This window comes from Hyla sarda, chromosome 12, assembly GCF_029499605.1.
Source record: "Hyla sarda isolate aHylSar1 chromosome 12, aHylSar1.hap1, whole genome shotgun sequence".
Lineage (NCBI taxonomy): Eukaryota > Metazoa > Chordata > Amphibia > Anura > Hylidae > Hyla > Hyla sarda.
This window is the reverse complement of record NC_079200.1, coordinates 79139401-79159986: the sequence shown is the minus strand read 5'-3', so window position 1 is coordinate 79159986 and position 20586 is coordinate 79139401. Positions and strand designations below refer to the sequence as shown.

General features: G+C 42.8%; 1 protein-coding gene across 1 annotated transcript in view; it reads right to left on the bottom strand.

The window, feature by feature from the left end:
• ATP9A (ATPase phospholipid transporting 9A (putative)) overlaps positions 1-20586 on the bottom strand; it is a 127734-nt gene that overhangs the window by 22215 nt on the left and 84933 nt on the right. Inside the window, exons 15-22 of the mRNA XM_056548366.1 lie at positions 19988-20149; positions 10682-10774; positions 7946-8029; positions 6889-7059; positions 6157-6255; positions 5935-6024; positions 3341-3485; positions 1737-1801 (exon numbers count right to left, since the gene is read on the bottom strand). Of these exons, the coding sequence (XP_056404341.1) occupies positions 1737-1801; positions 3341-3485; positions 5935-6024; positions 6157-6255; positions 6889-7059; positions 7946-8029; positions 10682-10774; positions 19988-20149 (909 nt within the window). The remainder of the gene's footprint in view (positions 1-1736; positions 1802-3340; positions 3486-5934; positions 6025-6156; positions 6256-6888; positions 7060-7945; positions 8030-10681; positions 10775-19987; positions 20150-20586) is intronic.

The following is a 20586-nucleotide window of genomic DNA, read 5'->3' as shown; positions in this document are numbered from 1 at the left end:
GCTGGGACACCCAGGTTGTTGATGTGGACTGCAGGCAGGACTGATAACATTCTGGCCACTGGGGCAGCAGATAATCCAGTTGCTGGAGATGAAGGGGCACTGTCGCCTGGTTGATCCGGAGAGCTGGGTGCCGACATCCTGTAGACTTTTTGAGTGCGCTGTCACTTTAAGAAGAATTGAGTGCGCTTTTTTTTTTTTTTTAAGATGCTGGTTGAGGTGCTGCAGCAGTCTAGTCTTGGCTGGTGGGAGCACTTTGGGGGGGCGCTCCCCCTCTATTTTACAGGTACCTGGAAATACTGTTGGGCACTAGGGGTTAACGTGGGTAGTTATCGGCACTGGAGACTGGATTCTGATGCCCGTAGGTATTTGCAGAGTCTGCGCTTTAGCGGTTACCGGGTAGTAGACAGCAGAGCCGGAAGCAGCCGCTGGAACCTCCAATATGGCTGCGCCCAGGGAACTTCCTGTTTTGGTTCGGCCGGTAAAGTCTTCCCCTGTGCAACACAGGGCAGATCTTTGGTTCATCCTCGCAACACTGAAGAGGCATCACCGCTAGAGACTGACGAGATGGAGCTGCGACCGCCCGTGCGGAAACACCGGACCAATTTAACCCTTTCAGGTACCGACTCTTTACACTGTACAGCAGCAAACAGTCTTTCCTTCACCTCCCCCTCTATTTCACAAGCGCCACTAGTAAAACACTTCTCGATGACAAAGTCCCGTACACTTTCTGGTGCAAACTTCTGTCACAACGGCATGCGATTTTAGCAAACAGCATTGGACACTTTTCAGACTAGAGGGGAGGACTTGTGGCATATGGCGCACACCCATATCCTGTTTGTGATGCCAAAAGTTGTGGTAGCGGGGTGCAATGCAGGGTAGCTGTTATAACCTTAGGGGCAGATGTTATTAACCCCTTCTTGTCATGACACCAGGGCGTGGTTTAGCCTTGACCACCTGAAGGTAATACCCCGGGTCCTGGGCTAGGCAAGGGGGGCAAGTTATGGACAACAGTAGCTTTACTGAGGGTGGACAGATGACACAGTCTATGCAGTATAGCTAATATCCCAAGGAGGTGACCAGTGACGCAGGCTTGCTGGGACTTGCAGTATGTAGAGGCACTTTAATGCAGGCCAGAGTGACTATATAGAAGACTTGACTTGATTTACTTGACAATTGACATAAAGATTACTTTGAGCTTACTGGAGCTGGCCTGTGGCTGCAGACTTTATTGAGGCCTCCAATGCTCTGGACACACTCTGAGATGACTGCACTGGACCTCATCAGGAATAGCAATGATCTAAGAGAGAGATTGTAGCTCCACCCCTGGTTTCATAGGGGTGCTATGCAAGGAGCCCATAGGTCACTTGGGGGGGGGGGTCACCTGGTCACTAGTGCCTCCTGGGCAACAATCACATGGTAACAGCTATTTAAAAAAAACTGTACATTTTATTATACAACTTATGTACATAGGGGATAACACATAAAGGGGGCCATGGGGACATGGAGAGACTCTGCCTGACAGAGAATTATGGGGACACACCATCCCGTACTGGGCCAACACACACATATGTATGGCCACCTCCATTATTACTGTGTTACGCTGAAAAAGATGTGTAAAACATAGTACATGCGCAATGTGTAAAACATAGTACGATTCTTAATAAAAGCAGCTTGAGAAGGGGATTTATAGAGGACACAATATAGGAGACAGATAGAGAAATCCAAAAATATCTCACCTTCCCTTCAACACCAACACCACAATCTGCTTCCTGAATCATGCTAACGTCATTCCCACCATCGCCTGGAAGACAAACCGGGTAGATATGAGGAGAGATGAACTAGAGTACAGTGGCCATATTATTAAAGGATATATATAATGGATAGGGTATAAGCTTTAGGTCACTCCACCACTTATCACTCCCATCGAGATATATGGAAGGGGCCTGTTGGTCCCAGTAATCAGCTACTTTAAGAATTCAACAGGGAGAACAGCTCCTGGGTGGGGTCTGCTGACTATAATACAATGTGAGAGAGTTCAGTACTGTATTTGCTTTTTTCAGAGTGAAAATGTCTGCAACCTTTTAATATATTTTACATTTCAGTTTCTCACTAACTTCAAGATCTATGTTGTCTGTTAATGAATGGAAACATTATCGTTTACATTCAGAGTCTGAACTTTATTGGTACATCTCGTAACTGATGTGTTTCTACAATTGTATCCATTCTACGCAAGCCAGTTTGTTCCACTTCATTAAGGCAGACTGTTTAGCTCACAGAGTGTTAAAGGGGTATTCCGGTGCTCCAGTATTTTGAACATTTTGTTCAGAATGCTCGGAGCCGGAGGCCATGATCGTGACATCACGGCCACGCCCCCGCCCCCTCATGACCACGCCACACCCAATCCATTCATGTCTATGGAAGGACATGAATGGAGGGGGTGTGGCCGTGGCATCACGACCACTGCCGCAGGAACTCGGCATTTGTTTAGAAAGCTGGGTGCTGCAGGAGATCGCGAGGGACCCCAGCGATCAGATATCTTATCCCCTATCCTTTGGATAGGGGATAAAATTTCTAGCACTGGAGTACCCCTATAAGTAAACTGGGTTAAATTGTATAAGTTTCTACAGCTGTGAAAAGTATTAGATCTCAGTCAGCACATTGCATCCACAGGTTGTTTAACTGCAGCTTCACACTTGTATACAGACATAAAACACCAGTATAGTCAGTGGGGGTATTCATGAAAAGTGGAGTAAGTGAGCTTCTTTTTACTCCATTAATTGATGTGGTGGTAACTGTGTACCTGCACCAAATTTATTACATGGTGCAGGACATGTGATTAAATATGGTGCTGATCACAATTCTTACATCGGTACTCCAGTTTGTATGGTATTTTTGTGAGACTTTATAACCCCTGTGACAATTATGCAACTTTTTAATAATGCTGCCCACAGTTAGTTTGTATGCTTTTTTTTGATATGGTGGTGGTTTTCACCCTTTTGGGTGCTTTACGCCAATGTTTGAGACTTTTTGAAAAAGTAGCAGTTTCATAAAATCCTGACCACTGCAAAAAGTCAACTCAAAGCATGTCTCCCACAGTCAAAAAAAAAAAAAAAAAAATGCATGTAAATAAAAAGCCGCACAGAAAGTCTTGCATCAAATTTACCCAGGAAAACCTAGGTAAAAGGCTTCATAAATACCCCAGTGTCTTTCTTGTAATTATGAGGCTTTATCCTGTGGATGCTATTAGTTCGAATAAAGTTTTTTGCAATAACTTAACCTTTGTTGGACCACACAGGGGAGAATACAGCTACAGATGCTACACCTGGAGTCATTCTCGTACCTACAGCACAGGTAAGTTTTCCTGTCCGTTCCTGCAGGAGGCGCACAATCTGAGCTTTCTGAGTGGGGGCGCAGCGGCAGCAAACCACAGCCGGACACTGACAAGCCAACTCCATGAACTCGTACTCGTAATACTTCAGACACACCTGGTTCACAGGAAAACAAGAGTAAGCAGAGACAATACACTGGTCTGTCCTAGTGGAGAAGAGTAAAATAAGAACTACTGTAATGGAATATGAGGAAAAGAATTCCAAGGGAACACTGAAGAGTTTGATGTATCGGCAACACTCAGCAGTAAATATCATTAAAGGGGTATTCCAGGAATGAAAAAAACAGGCCTTTTTTTCTTTCTAATACAGCGCCCTCCTTGTTTCCACTTTGGATGTGGTATTACGACTTGGCTCCATTCACTTCCACGGAGCTGAGATGCAGAACCACACCCAAACTGGAGATAAGGAGGGCGCTGTCTTTGAAAGAAAAAAAGGCCTGTTTTTTGATTCCCGGAATACCCCCTTAAGTGTCAGTGGACAGGTTTAAAAATAATAAACAAATAGAATAGAGATAGAAGGCACTCACGATTCCGATGGCATGCAATATTCTTTATTGAAGGTGCATAAAAACTTCCAATAGTGGGACCCGGGCCGGGATCAAGCAGGTGCCATGGTTATAGCCATACAATATGGCTATAACCATGGCACCTGCTTGATCCCGGTCCGGCGTCCCGCTATTGGAAGTTTTTATGCACCTTCAACAAAGAATATTGCATGCCATCGGAATCGTGAGTGCCTTCTATCTCTATTCTATTTGTTTGGATTGACTAGTATTGCTATTAAGAATGAGCACCACTGTTCTTGTGCATACACCTGTGGCTCCATGTCTCCACACTAAGCTTTGCTTGCTTTGTTTATCACCATCAGAAATCAGTGCCGATCTCTGTATCTCCTACACTGTATTAAAAATAATAAAGTATTTTATTTGGACTAGGCATTTCCAGAGGTTGAACTCAAAGTGAGGATTCAAACTCAAAACGTGTAGTTCAAATAAAATGCTGAAACCAGTTTGTTGATGGTTAATAATATTTGCCGGTGAGCGCTGATGATACATCTATTCCTCGTCATCTAAGTTCTATAGCTGATCTATAGGATGGCGCTGAACATACACAGTTGAGTTTTTGCAAGACATTTAGCCCTCATTAGGGCATCCTGGAAATGTGGCTGCCTTTTGCCTAAAACAGCACTACACCTGTAAATGGCTTATGTCCAGTATGCATATGCAGTCGCAGACGTGACCACAGATAAAAGTAGTGCTGTTAATGGAATAGATCAGCCATGTTTTTGTAGTATCACAAACATTCCTTTTAGCACTACATAAAAAATAAAACACCACCACAAGTTGCATTTGCACGGCATCTGTCCCAGTTTTTTTTCCCCGTTTAGGTTCTGTTGTTGCTGCTTGTAAACGGATTACAAATGGTTGTAAAATAATCACATTGATGTCAATGGGATCCGTTTGCACCCTTCTGCGCTCATTTCCGTTTTTTGTTTTTTTACGGAAGAAAAGATGGTGCATGCAGTATTTTTTCTCCCGTCAAAAGTGCGGAAGAAAAAATGCATACAGTAAATTTAACATTGAAGTCTATGGAAACGGATGAGTCTTTAATGTCATCCGTTTGCATCCATTTTTCAGTCCGTTTTTTGATCCGTTTTTACTTCTGAGCATTCTCAGAACAAAAAAAAATGTTGTGATTATTAACTAATAATAACATTTATATAATTTATTATGTAGTTGCATACTACATATGATTACTACTACTTGTATTTAAAAAAAAATTATGTAAATACATGTCTTGTGGCTCTCAAACATCTGAAATCTATCAAGTGTGGCTCTAATGTTGAGCAGTTTGGCCACCCCTGAGCTATAGCCGACCCCTCCCCCTATGGCTGAGGATAAGTAATTGCTTTGAACTTTTGATGAATTCAGAAAATTTTTAGTCCCTTTCACCTTTTGTTAAGGCCTTGTGCTAAAATTTAAATTTAATCAAGATTTCCCCAATAAATCTGCATTCAATACCCTATAATGAGTGCAAAAAAATGAATTTTAAAATTTATTGCACATTTATTGAATCGGAAAAACTACAATTTCACATAGACATATATATTCAGACCCTTTGCTGTGACACTTGAAATTTTGATTCTTTGAGTTTCTACACCTTGACTGACTTCACTTGACTTGACTGAAAATCCCAAAATCCGGGTGTGTAAACCTTGTGGCATCATACCACCAGACTGGAGGCTGTAATCACTACCAAAAGTGCTTTAGTAAAGGGTCTAAATACTTAAGTCAATTTAATATTTTTATTTCTCCTTTTCAATAAATTAGCAAAGATTTTTAACATTCTGTTTTCACTTTCCAATTATGGGGTTCTAAGTGCAATAATAATAAGAATCTCATGCCACTGCTATTTTTCTGTGTATTACATGCAGTTACTATTATGTAGCACGCTTTGAAGACTTTTTCAACATATTTGAATTGCATTGCAGTTTACTTAAAACAAAAAAAGACAGATACTTTATACTGTACACTATTTGGAAATACCTCTAGAGAGTCCCCTGATATAACCAGAGCGCAGTCATGTTTTCTTCTAAATGCATTTAGCTCTAGATGGGCCTCCCCACGATTAGTTACCTGTAATGATAAGACAGCTTACTATATGTGAATCTGCAGCCATGGGAGCTTCTTTCATTTCCTAAAGCTTAAAAAAATCCTTTCTCGACATAAGTGTAATGGGAACCCACATCCCCATAAGCAGCTACTCACGGGCCGGAAGATGTGGATGTCCTGGTTTCTGGTCACTAAATGTGCATTTTTGGCAGTGCAGGTTGCAGTCTCCAGTTTGTCTCCAGTAAGCATCCAGACCTTTTTGCAAAAATGAAAACATATATAAGACAAAGACTATAAATGTTTTAGGTGACATGTAGCCATGCGAGCCAAAGATTAAAGGGTTACCTAAACATCTTATCCCCTATCAAAAGCATAGAGGGTAAGATGTCTGAACGCAGGGGTCGGCCACTGGGACCCCCCCCTGATCTCTGGCACAGCACCCCAGACATCCAGTGCACAGAGCTGGATGACAGGCAACCACAGCCATCACACCCCCTCCACTCATATCTATGGGAGGAAGTGTGATGGCTGTGTACACCCCTTCCATAAACATGAATGGAGGGGGCATGGTGTGACAAACACGGAAGCTCCAAGCCTCTGTGTTCAGAATGCCACGATGCTGGCCCGGAGAACGCTGGGTGGTCCTAACTGCTGGAGCTTTGGATCGGGGAGAAGATGTTTAGGTGCGGAGTACCGCTCTAAATTTCCATTCCATTGCCTGATACACCTTGAAATCCAGGTAGAAAAAAGATTTATAGTAAGAGACAAATGCTGAAACTTGTGGCCATTTGTTACACTCAGGGCAATCGTTGAATGAAAAAGACAAAACTGGCATCTAAGAGAAAAAACCAATACTTGAGCGATTAGACCTGACCCCCCCTTCCATACCTTCATTCCAGCATTTCTCAAAGTCTCTAGGGTGGGTCGGACATCAACCTGCAGTTGATCTTCCACCCCCGTCAGACAGAGCAGTTCCATCTCCATTTCCAGGCTCTCGATCACCGTGGCCACTTTCAGTGAGCGGTCGTGGACGCTGAGCTTTGCTTGTACATACCGTGCCTGGTCAGAAATGCCATGAAAGTATTAGACTGACCAGAACAGAAAATGGGTTTATATCCCAAACCAAAACCACAGAACACAAGCACTCATTGTAGAGTTATTATTTCATATATCTTACATTGTGCACATTTATGTCTCTTGAAAAGAGCGCAGTATAAAAACTACAAGTACAAGAGCGCAGTATAAAAACTACAAGTACAAGAGCGCAGTATAAAAACTACAAGTACAAGAGCGCAGTATAAAAACTACAAGTACAAGAGCGCAGTATAAAAACTACAAGTACAAGAGCGCAGTATAAAAACTACAAGTACAAGAGCGCAGTATAAAAACTACAAGTACAAGAGCGCAGTATAAAAACTACAAGTACAAGAGCGCAGTATAAAAACTACAAGTACAAGAGCGCAGTATAAAAACTACAAGTACAATGGACTAGGCTGAGAGAAGCTGGGCAGGGACTATTGCTGGGCTGCTAGGGGTTAATGGGATAGAGGTAATCTGCTATATGGAAGGATTTTCCGTGGCTCAGGGATGTGTGAAAAGTGACTGACCGGGGGGTGCAGATCCAAACATAAACTGTAGCATATGCAATACTTAGAAAACACAGAAGATCGCACTCACCCGGTAAATAAAACGTCCTCTTTATTCGATAACTTCTAAAACATTTCCAAATGGGGGTAGAGAGATGCGGTCAGCATAAGCCGACTGACCGGCCTCGGCCGGTCAGTCGGCTTATGCTGACCGCATCTCTCTACCCCCATTTGGAAATGTTTTAGAAGTTATCGAATAAAGAGGACGTTTTATTTACCGGGTGAGTGCGATCTTCTTGTGTCTTCTAAGTATCGCACAAGTACAATGTGGTTTTCAATAGATGTCAGAAAAGTCTCACCTCAAAATCCTGATACTGTTCCTCAGTTAGACACTTCTTTGCCACCACTAGAACCCGAAGTCCCTCTCTCGCCATATTACCACACTGAAAGAAAAAATCTCCAGTCAAAGCAGCCTGAGGGTTTTATTACAGACACCCAGTGATACAGGATCTACAAGGAATGGTAAATAACCAGGGAGCCCAGATTGTGATATGATGGTGAACTGATCAATCTGACCAATGTTATAGATTCTCCGGAGTATCAAATATTTCTATCATCACAACTTGCACAGCATTCCTCCATAGTCTGTTTCTATCCCTTATCAGAAATACTGTAGCTAGGATATACCTTCGGTAGAGATGAGCGAACTTACAGTAAATTCGATTCATCACAAACTTCTCGGCTCGGCAGTTGATGACTTTTCCTGCATAAATTAGTTCAGCTTTCAGGTGCTCCGGTGGGCTGGAAAAGGTGGATACAGTCCTAGGAGACTCTTTCCTAGGAATGTATCCACCTTTTCCAGCCCACCGGAGCACCTGAAGGCTGAACTAATTTACGCAGGATAAGTCATCAACTGCCGAGCCGAGAAGTTTGTGACGAATCGAATATACTGTAAGTTCGCTCATCTCTAGCCTTCGGTTTATGATTAGCGGGCATTTGACTTCTAAGACCTTGCACCAATCCTGAGAATGAAGGGGCCATAGCATGTGACTCTTTCACTGTTTCTCCCTGCACAGTGGCCCTAGCCACCTGCTTGTACAGGTCACTGCAGCTTTGCACATAAGGATTTCCCCCACCAATCATTAAAGTGATAATATACCAAAACTTTATCAAATAGAAAACCCCTTTAAAAGGAGTTATCTAACATTAGAAAAATATAGCAGTTTTTTTTCCCAAAAACAGCACCACACCTCATCTCAGGTATTACAACTCAGCTCCTTTCAAGGGATCTTCATTTTCTGCCAATAGCTGCAGACACCCTTGGATAGCCGTGTGGGCCCATGCAGACAATGGAATTTCCACATGGAGAAATCCTGTGCGGAGATTGCGGTGCACCCGCCTTTCATTGCCTTCAATGGGTTTATGCTGCACAGTGCTCACTGCTGAAATCAAACTGGAAAAACAAATTCCGGACTCCATCGAAAGAATTAACATGTTTATTCTGTTGGCGGAATAACACGCAGACTGCATTGACATCAATGGGGATGGTGCAGGTCCACACGGTCATAGCGCCGATTCATTTGGCAGCTCTTGCTACACATAAAATGTCCTCCCTTAGGGTTTGTCCACACGTTTATAACAGTCTATTGTGGATTTTCCGTTGACCCATTAAAGTGAATGGTAGCAGAACTCTCAGCAGAACGCCCACAATGAGAAATCCACCGCAAGTTATCATCCTGTGAACACACCCTTAGAGTTCATTCACATGTGCGTATTTTGCTGTAATCTGCAGAAAGTCTGCAACAAAATACGCACATGTTAACGTGCCCTTAGGGTTAATTCACACGTCCAGGTTTAGATGCAAGTTTCCTGCTGCGAGTTTGAGCCAAGGCAATCTGCTGCATATTTTCTGCTGCAGAGAATCCACAGTGGAAAGATTGTTGCAGCTCAAACTCACATTGGAAAAATCGCTGCAAACTCGAAGGGACCCTTACGTTATAAATGCAAACTGTACTCTTCCCTTATTTCTGAAAACAAACCAAGAAATCACTTGTATTAGCCTTGTAAAAAATCTCATTATTATAAATAATCCTAATAACCCAGTTCATTTAAATAAGTCATTACCAAGACCAAACAGTACTGCAACGTATACATAAGTGGTACATTGACAATATGGAAGAACCCCTGGATGAAGGCAGTGTACTGAAACACCTGTCGGAGTGGCATGATCTCGGACCCCACACTGCCCACCATACTTTATTCATCTTTTGGTTGGTATGCAAGGGTCTTGTTTTTTGTTATGCTGCTACAGCTTTTGGATGGCCAATAGACCTTTGATGCAATGTTTTATGATATGCACGGATACATCAACTTGATAAATATGTCTAAGGTTGGGTTTACGCAGTTTTTTCAAAACATTTTTTTTATTTTTTTTTGGTTGATTAACTCACGCTGAAAGTTCACTAACCAAAATCCAACAAAATGTCACAGTGTGAGACTACACCAAATTTTTCACATTATTTTTAACCTTTGAGAATTGCAGCATAAAAAGTATAATTTTGGGCAAATTTTAGTGCATGTATTTATTTGTGATGATTTTTGGAATTTTTGGTTTACCCTCCATAACGGGCACAATTACATTGAAAATGGAGGCCAAAGACTATAGGAAAGTTACCCAATTTCTTATTCTGCAATGACTGACAGAGCTGGACCATTAAATTAGTTAATATAAAGATTTGAATTTCTGTAATTTAATACTATACAGGTTTGGTTGGTGGATACATGTAAGGCTACTTTCACACTTCCGCTGTGCCTCATCCTTAAACGGCCGTTAGGTTCTTTTTTTTTTTTCAGCCTTTAACGTCCGTTATTGGGACGGGGCACAACAGGCAATAATGGGTACTGATGGATCCCATTTACTATAATGGGATTCTCCAGGACCCTCTATTTTGTAGCAGGAAAAAAAGACGGCACATAAAGTAATTTTTTGCCCGCAATTCCCCCGGGCTCCCCCGATGGCCGTCACACTGCCATGTGGTAACGGCAGTGTGAAAGAAGCCTTAAACACAACAATTTTGCTTCTCCAGGACACCTACCTCCTCCTCCAGCCAGTCATTATACTGCACAATCCCGGCCATCACTACATCTGCCCCCTTCATGTAGAAGCTTATCTCTCCAGTGGAGTCCTCCTGTAGAGCAAGGGTTAAAGAGGCACAGATTAAAAAACTAGTACATAATATAACAATGCAATAGATGCAACAATCATCCCATTACATATATTCCATATACTGAACATTCCCAATATACTCCTGAACAGCTGTCGACTAGTGAGGTCACTCATGTAAGTTATATATATTTACAGAGCAGTGGTGTCACATGATGGGTAAGTTCTAGAAGGTCATGTCCACGCTGATTTGGACACTGAATCAAAATGCTGTGCAGCAGATTGGACATTTTTTGCTGCGTTTTTGCCAATCATAAACGATAAGATAATATAGTTTATTAAAATTTTCTGTGAAAAACACTGCAGCCAGATTTTAGCTGCAAGTCAATAGGCAACTGCAAAATGCCATATCCACGTGCCATTTTTCCTTTTGACGTTTTTTCACTCCCTTTTTTCACTCCCTTTTTTCTGCAATCTTGGTGTTTTTTTTCCGATCAAAGTCTATGGGAGTGAAAAAATGCCATAAAAACACCATGTGGGTTTTTACATTTGGTGTTTTCCGTGCTACTTTTTTTTTTTTTTAACTTTCCATGGAGGAAAAGGGATGCCCGGGTGGCTTTAACTAATTTAGTTTGGTACCAGAAAGAAAAAAAAAGGATACAGTAGGGATAATGTAATTTGTATCTAACGAATGTGTAATTTTTATTACATTTTTATGCAGGGATCAATTTTTCGGGAGCGGGAAGGGATTTGAGACTCAGCCAGAATGAACATTGAAAATGGAGGTAAAATACTGTGTGAATGGATGTGATAAGGTTAAAACAGTTGAAAGACTGAAGAATGTATGAAGAATGACTGATCGGTGATTTGTTTTTATTTGTTTGTTGTGTATTTGTTTGTCCCTTCCCGCTCCAAAAATTGGTCCCTGCATAAAAATAAATGAAGATTTTGTTAGAAAAAATTATTACAAATAACAGCATCTCGACTGCATCCCTTTTTTCCTGGTACCCAAGGAAATTAGTTGAACCACCCAGTGGGAAGCAAAATAGCCCATTTCCCCACAAAGGGCAAAACGCCAGAAAAAAAACCGCCAAAATGCAGGAAAAATGTTTTTTTAAACACCAGAACAAAACCTCAGTGGAATCCTAGCCTACAGGTGTGTTCAGGTTTTTACATGCAGATTTGGAAGCTTAAAGGGGTACTCCGGTGCTTAGACATCTTATCCCCTATCCAAAGGATAAGGGATAAGATGCCTGATCGTGGGAGTCCCGCCGCTGGGGACCCCGTGATATTGCACGTGGCACCCCGTTTGTAATCAGTCCCCGGAGCGTGTTCGCTCCGGGTCTGATTACCAGCGACTACAGGGCGGGTGGCGTGTGATGTCACGCCTCCGCCCCCATGTAACGTCACGCTCCACCCCTCAATGCAAGCCTACGGGAGGGAGCGTGATAGCCGAACACGCTCCGGGGACTGATTACAAACAGGGTGCCGTGTGCATGATCCCGGGCGTCCCCAGCTTCGGGACTCCCGCGAACAGGCATCTTATCCCCTATCCTTTGGATAGGGGATAAGATGTCTAAGCACCGGAGAACCCCTTTAAAGAGTACCTGTCACCAAATAAAACTTTTAATATAGTGTCCCTTGTGTAATTAGCAGACACTTTCCCTTTCACTTGCTTTTAAAATTATCAACCTAAATATGTTTAAAATGTAATAGAAAAAACAGCCACTAGGTGGAGGGGTTCTGTTCCCTGCCACAATTAATACAGTAAATTTGGTCTCCTCCTGGCTTGGCAGGAGTCCAAACTCAGGAAGTGTTTCTCTATGTACTGATTGACAGCTGCACAGAAAGTGAAAGCTCCACAGATTCTCACAGAAAGCTGCACAGACTCAAACCTGTTGGAGAGCCTCACTGATAGCATCACAGACTGAAACATGCACAGAGCCTGAGGTCTTCTATTTATCACAGCACTGCAACCATGTGAGGGCGGAAGTGGTCCCCCAGCAGGCTTCAGTGATGTCATGTCTGCTGGGAAACGTACTTTGTAAGTCAGGGATAGGTCGTTTATTGAGGACACATACATCAGGCATTTTATTTTAGAAGGAAATGTTCAGTGTGTCTGTCATGTCATATCACTATGCATTAATACTTCCCAACCAGGGTGTGGTATGCCTCTGGGGTAGGGGGAGTGTAGTCAGGGTGTTGCTTCAGTATATCTGGGGTTAAGGTTAACCCTAGCACACGTGACGCCAGGCTGAGGGCTAGTATTCTGAAGTAATTCTCCCGCCTATCGCCGCCCTTCCCAGTAACGATAGGTGCATATGAATAATGACTGAAGGTCCACAAGGTAGATGATCTTGAACTTGGATAAACTTTACTTAAAGACTTGCGGTACATCCAATGAACAGTAACAGTCTCATTAATACAGTCTCCATACACCTCAGTGACTGACAGTTGTTGCGGACATTGACTTTTCATATAAGTCTCAGACTTTAGGGGAATTTGCGAAGATCCGTCCGGATTTAGGGGTTAGATAGGGTTTGGTGATCTTGCAGAGTGTGTAGGGATTGATTACACTCAAGGTTTAGTAAAGATCAGCCGTCGCCGCAAGGCTCGGGCCTAAACTCACTGATGACAGCAGCGCAGATCCTTCCCTATCAACAGCGCAGGAACAAGAGAGCGAGCCATGCTCGCCGCGCCCTTATATGGGCAGGGGCGGGGCCTTTTTGGATTGGTCCATTGTCAGCTGTCACTCGCTGTTACATAGCCTGATGAATGAACACCTGACTTCCTCCAAAGGTCCTATACACAGAAACCATAGAGTCTTTGGAACGCATCATGTGACCCGCAGGTCCTGCGACACTAACTAGGTAAGTACACTTACTATACAAATATATACACATTAAATTTAAATAATTGTAATTACAAAAGGAGTGACAAGGGGCTAGCTAAGGATGAGGACCCCACCTACACCTAGGGACTCTGACGACCTCACCACAAGGCAACGGATGCAATCTGGTGCCGGGACACCACAAGGGTGCCTCCAGCTGTTGCAAAACTACAACTCCCAGCATCTGTCCGGGCATTCTGGGAGTTGTAGTTTTGCAACAGCTGGAGGCACCCTGTTGGGAAACACTGCTATACAGTAACCAGGACAACCCAGACAAATACCATGCTAAATATCATCTTTCTTGAGCAGTGACATAACAGAATGCGCATGTAAGCAGTGACATAGTTGCGGCTGCGCTGAATACCACAGCAGCGATAAGAGGTGAGGGGGTTACAGCCACCGTAATCAGCCGTAGAGGAGCTGTTATTATTGGAGGTGTGTAATGACATGTATGTAGGAAATGGAGCAGTGCCGGCTTCCTGCGCACTAGTGTGGCTATACAAACCCTCACTGCTTTCTCCAACACAAATAGTGTGTCAGCGACCCCTGCGTGAGTCACTTCCTCTGCCCTGGTTCAAGGGGAGGTTAGAACATTCTCATGTTTACGGTGGATCACAGCAGAGGTTGGCATTCACTGTGCCATGGAAAGCATCTAAACCAGACATGGATCCCCATAACTGAGGCCTGGTCAAGATTCCTGTGTACCCCAATAGTCTAGTCCAGTGGTCTTCAACCTGCGGACCTCCAGATGTTTCAAAACTACAACTCCCAGCATGCCCGGACAGCCGATGGCTGTCCGGGCATGTTGGGAGTTGTAGTTTTGCAACATCTGGAGGTCCGCAGGTTGAAGACCACTGGTCTAGACAGTCACAGTGCCCTCAATATCATCACATCCTGTGAACAGTGATGTCCCTGGCTTTTTATGTGCATTAAATACTTCTGAAAGTTTGTAGTAATAGAGTTTGTGTTTCAGTTTCCCACTGTCTTCAAGATCCCTGTTAGCAGTCACTGAATGAAAACATTCTTATTTACATCCAGAGGCTGAAAACCTGTCATGATCATATCTAATAACGTGTCTGGGTGGCTATAAAGAGCCCTGCAGCGGTATGATTTGGACAGAATCATGGTGGGTTCTCTCAACGAAAACAATTTCTGTTCATTGACAGCAAGTTTGCCGAATATCATTAAAGGGGTACTCCGGTGGAAACATAGGTTTTCAAATCAACTGGTGCCAGAAAGTTATACAGATTTGTAAATTAGAAAAAAAAGGGGATACTCAGTCCTCAGCAGTCTAACCATAAATAGGAAATATGATGATATGATAGATTTGTAAATGACTTCTATTAAAAAATCTTAATCCTTCCAGTACTTATCAGCTGCTGTATACTACAGAAAAAGTCGTACCGTTCTTGCCAGTCTGACCACAGTGCTCTCTGCTGACACCTCTGTCCATGTCAGGAACTGTCCCGATCAGAAGAGGTTTTCTGTGGGGATTTGCTTCTACTTTGGGAAGTTCCTGACATGGACAGAGGTGTCAACTTATTCAACTTCCTGTGGAGCATACAGCAGCTGATAAGTACTGGAAGGATTAAGATTTTTATATAGAAATAATTTACAAATCTGTTTAACTTTCTGGCCCCTGTTGTTATAAAAACATTTGCTTTTCACCAGAGTACCCCTTTAAACATCTTTTATAATCTCTACTCAATCTTTCCTTGATATGTTTCTACAAGGGTCTGTTCACACTATCATCATCTGCTGAAGCTATATACCAGTATCTCTTGTATCATTGTGTAATTCGTCTTACACTAACAAAAGATGTAAAGCTATGTCATTTAGTAATAATGATCACCACCACAGTCTAGTAATGTGTGTGATCAATTGTAGCTCTGGGGTATTTGGAACTGCTTTAAAGGGGGTTATCCAGGAAATTATTATTTATTTTTTTTACATATCAACTGACTCCAGAAAGTTAAACAGATTTGTAAATTACTTCTATTAAAAAATCTTGATCCTTTCAGTACTTATGAGCTGCTGAAGTTGAGTTGTTCTTTTCTGTCTAAGTGCTCTCTGATGACACGTGTCTCGGGAACCGCCCAGTTTAGAAGCAAATCCCCATAGCAAACCTCTTCTACTTTGTTCAGTTCCCGAGACAAGCACAGATGTCAGCAAAGAGCACTGTTGCCAGACAGAAAACAACAACTCAACTTAAGCAGCTGATAATTATTGAAAGGATTAAGATTTTTTAATAGAAGTAATTTACAAATCTGTTTAACTTTCTGGATCCAGTTGGTATATAAAAAAAAGTTTTTTCCTGGAATACCCCTTTAACAGACTACTTTGGGTATGTTCACAGGGGAAGGACTTCCATATATATCTGAATAGGGTTTGCAGAAATGATGTAGAAACAACCCCATTCACATGTATAGGATGGATTGTCTGCATTAAACCTGCCCCAGGGAGTACACAATGTCCAGAGAGGGGGTTGTTAAGTTGGTGGGGTACTATCCTAAAGAGAACATCTATGTTTGCATCCCAAAGAACCCCCTGAGGATGAACGCTTGTGGTTCTGTTGGGGGGCACGTGTCAATGTGATAATTATTTAGTTTTCATTTCCATCTGATGCCTGCCTGGCATCCTTGGCTTATACGGTATATCCCTATACAGTGTTTTGCCTCTCCGGACCTTTTTTCTGTCCTTGGTGCTCATTAGAGATGAGCGAAATTACAGTAAATTCGATTAGTCACGAACTTCTCGGCTCGGCAGTTGATGACTTATCCTGCGTAAATGAGTTCAGCCTTCAGGTGCTCCGGTGGGCTGGAAAAGGTGGATACATTCCTAGGAAAGAGTCTCCTAGGACTGTATCCACCTTTTCCAGCCCACGGGAACACCTGAAAGCTGAACTAATTTATGCAGGAAAAGTCATCAACTGCTGAGCCGAGAAGTTCGTGACGAATCTAATTTACTGTAACTTCGCTCATCTCTAGTGCTCATCTTCATATGGTCTTTGATATTTTTTCTTTCTGTTAAAGGGATATTCCGGGCAAAAACATTTTATCCCCTATCCAAAAGATAGGGGATAAGATGTCTGATCGTGGGGGGTCCGCTGCTGAGACCCCCCGTGATCTCCCTGCAGCCGTGACGCCCCCTCCCATAGACATGAATGGAGGGGACGTGGTGCCACGTCCCCAGTCCTGGAAACCTGGAGGTTTCCGAAACTGGAGATTCAGCACCCACATAGAATGCTGCAGGGAGATCGCCGGGGGTCTCAGCATCGGGCCCCCTGCGATCAGACATCTTATCCCCTATCTTTTGGATAGGGGATAAAATGTTTTTGCCTGGAATACCCCTTTAATGACTATTTGGACTACAGTTAGGGCCAGAACATAGCTCCAGTTGTGCAATTTATTTCCAGTGTTCAAAAGCTGTTTTGGGACTATTCCAGCAAATATATACATACAGAATATAAACTGATGACTGTACAACTAATGTACCAGCACTGAGCACTTCATTTGCCCATACCACTGCTTGATTTTAGTGCTATTTGGGCAAGGATTACAAATGGTTAGCTATGCTTTGTGCATACTCTACAGACATGTGCCAACTTGAGGATGTGCCCGTCTGCCCTCACATGTTTAGTTGGATCCAGCTCAGTGTTGAGTACTTTAAAGTGTTTTTATCCATTTTTTATTGTGTTTTCTGGCTACTAAAAGGTATATTATTTATTTTTCTTGTAGAACAAACAACAACAGATCCAGTAACTGCAGTTGAAAAACTTCTAACTTCATTTATCATGTCCATGCATTACAATAAATCACTTAGTACCCACAACACCGTTGTTCATATGATTTTTCTTTATTTTTGGGGTCTGCAATATTTAGTAGTGTAATCCATCCCAAAGAGCAGCTTTAATCCCATCCTATCATTTTAATGACAGAATTTTGTATATTTTTTTTAATCCCTGTCTTCCAAAGGGGAAAAGGATAAATGTCTGATCACAGTGGGCTGACCGCCGGGACCCCCTGCAATCTCCCATAGGGGGCCTCGGCTCTGTGCTGCCAAAGCGTGTTTTGTACCCAGCAGGTCTGCTGGTAAAAACATGCCCCCTCCATTCATCTCTATGGGAGAAGCAGAACGTTCCTGTGTCAACCGTCTCTCCCATAGAGATGAATGGAGGGGGCATGTTTGAACCAGCTGACCTGCTATGTGCAAAAACGTCACACACAGCAGCACAGCTGGGGCAGAGTCGGGGTCCCGTATGGGAGATCCGACCGCTGGGACCCCTCGCGATCAGACATTTATCCCCTATCCTGCAGATAGTGGATAAATTGCTTAGCACTGGACATCTTCTTTAACAAGAGTGTTTCAGTCCTAAAAGCTTTTACTAATCATGAACATGTGGTAGTTCAACAGCTCTAGCTTTTTTATTATTATTATTTTTATCATTATTATTAGAGATGAGCGAACTTACAGTAAATTCGATTCGTCACGAACTTCTCGGCTCGGCAGTTGATGACTTTTCCTGCATAAATTAGTTCAGCTTTCAGGTTCTCCGGTGGGCTGGAAAAGGTGGATACAGTCCTAGGAGACTCTTTGCTAGGACTGTATCCACCTTTTCCAGCCCACCGGAGCACCGGAAAGCTGAACTAATTTATGCAGGAAAAGTCAGTAACCGCCGAGCCGAGAAGTTTGTGACGAATCGAATTTACTGTAAGTTCGCTCATCTCTAATTATTATTATTATTTCTGGGGCTACCAAAAGACAATTTGCAGCATCTTTTCGATGACCCACTGCACTATTTTCAGTATAGCAATTATTTTTTCCTTTTTTAATTTTATTATGTGCAGGTTTATTTTTTTTATTTATAGTAATTGTTTTTCCAACTCGCAACCAACATCGTTTGTTTCGTCAAATTTTATATGTATAATGTTAGGTTAATAGCAATTTCATCATTTTTGTGTTTTTTATTTTTTATGGATACAGTGATACCAATAGTTTTAGGACGCTGGTTTTTTTTTTTTTTTTTTGTAAATGGGAAAAGCTCTTTTTTGTAAGCATTCATATTTTGTGGGCATTTTATTACTTTACATAACTCAATGCTTAAATAACACTATGGGAATTCATCACTAGGGGGCGTCAATCACTTGTGCAATGCAATTGCAATGTGTTGGACTTTTGACAGCAATCCTACTTAAGGGGTACTCCAAAAACGATGAACGTAGCATAAAGCTGGGAGATGTGGAGTTACCCTTTAAGCCTCTGTTAAGCTGTAATAAAAGTGCTACAATGAGAGGCCTGTACCTTGGCTTCCATCTACATGCTCTGCACAGCATGAACACGAGTGCCTCCCTCTTTTTAAATACTTAGGTGTAGTGATTGCTATTTACTGCAGTATCTAGTGCAGTGGTCTCCATACAGTGGACCACGAGATGTTGCAAAACTACAACTTCCAGCATTCCCGGACAGCCGGTGGCTGTCCGGGCATGCTGGGAGTTGTAGTTTTGCAAGATCTCGAGGTCCACATGGAGACCACTGATCAAGTGGTTTAAATAGTAATACACAGCTGGTATCTGCTTGTGTATACAGTAGGATCAGCGCCTGAGCACACTCCATGCTCTCTGCCTTACATTTTGACATACATGAACATCAAATGTCGGGAAGGAGTTGCGCAATGCTGGCGTTTCGATTTGTCACCATTTTCTCATACTGTGACTTAACTGCACTGTGGCACCCAGTAACATACCTGTAATCTGGATAGGAGGATTGAAAAAATTGACCTTGGCAGCAGGCGCTCAGTAATTCAATAGGAAGTGTCACACTCAGGTCACCGAGTTGCAGAGTTCAGCAACTTTATTTGATGTACAGCAATACAGCAATATCACAATGACGCGTTTCGGGGTGAAACTACCCCTTCAGATTGATGTACTTCTGTCAATCTGAAGGGGTAGTTTCACCCCGAAACGCGTTATTGCTGTATTGTTGTACATCAAATAAAGTTGCTGAACTCTACAACTCCGTGACCTGAGTGTGACACTTCCTATTGGATTACTGAGCGCCTGCTGCCAAGGTCAATTTTTTCATTCCTCCTATCCAGTACCTTCACAGGACACCAGCTGGTCGTTCCTGGGACGTTTTGGGCTGCACAGATCCACACCATCTTCATAACCCCTATACGGGGTGATATGCGTATTTCCTATACGCTCAGGGTGAGCGGCCAATGTATAGAGCCTGCACCCCTTCCACAAGGGACACCCCCCTTCTCTATCTAGGGTAATGCACGAGGCACCGTCCTCTGGTCTTTTTTCTACTTCTACACACATACCTGTAATCTGGCCCCGAATGACTTACCCGCACTATGATGCCCATCCTTTTGCTTTCATAGGTAAAGGGGAAGATCTGCAGAATGGTGAAGTTCATGATTTGACCACCAGGTGTCCTCAGCTGCATGGAAGACTGGTCCCTTCCCACCAGCGTCAGCCCCACGCTCTCAGTCCATTGTACCAGGGCCACCTATGAGCATAAAAGGTGAAAGGTCACCACCATGGAGTCAGCAAGGTGATACATGGCAAGAAACAATGCTGCTTTATGAGAGGTTAGAAAAGCAACAATGGCCGATTGTTCCTGTGGATAGCCAGCTGCTATACAGAGATGAACACTTTTTTTCCTTTTAATTGGACAAAAATTTAGCCATAGAATGAGTATTACAGCAAGAAAAAAATTATTAAAGAGAAATCACTCCGCAGCAGATGTAACATAACATTTCACACACAGATACTGGAGTTATGTCATAGAATGCCAATGAACATAGGAAAAAACATACAAAGTTCATGCAGATTTCACCATTACCTACTGTACGTCCCCATATTAACACTAAGGCCTCCTTTACATATATCAGTTGTCCGGCTGCGTGCATGGACCGGAGGGAAACTGATAGCAGAACTGATCCC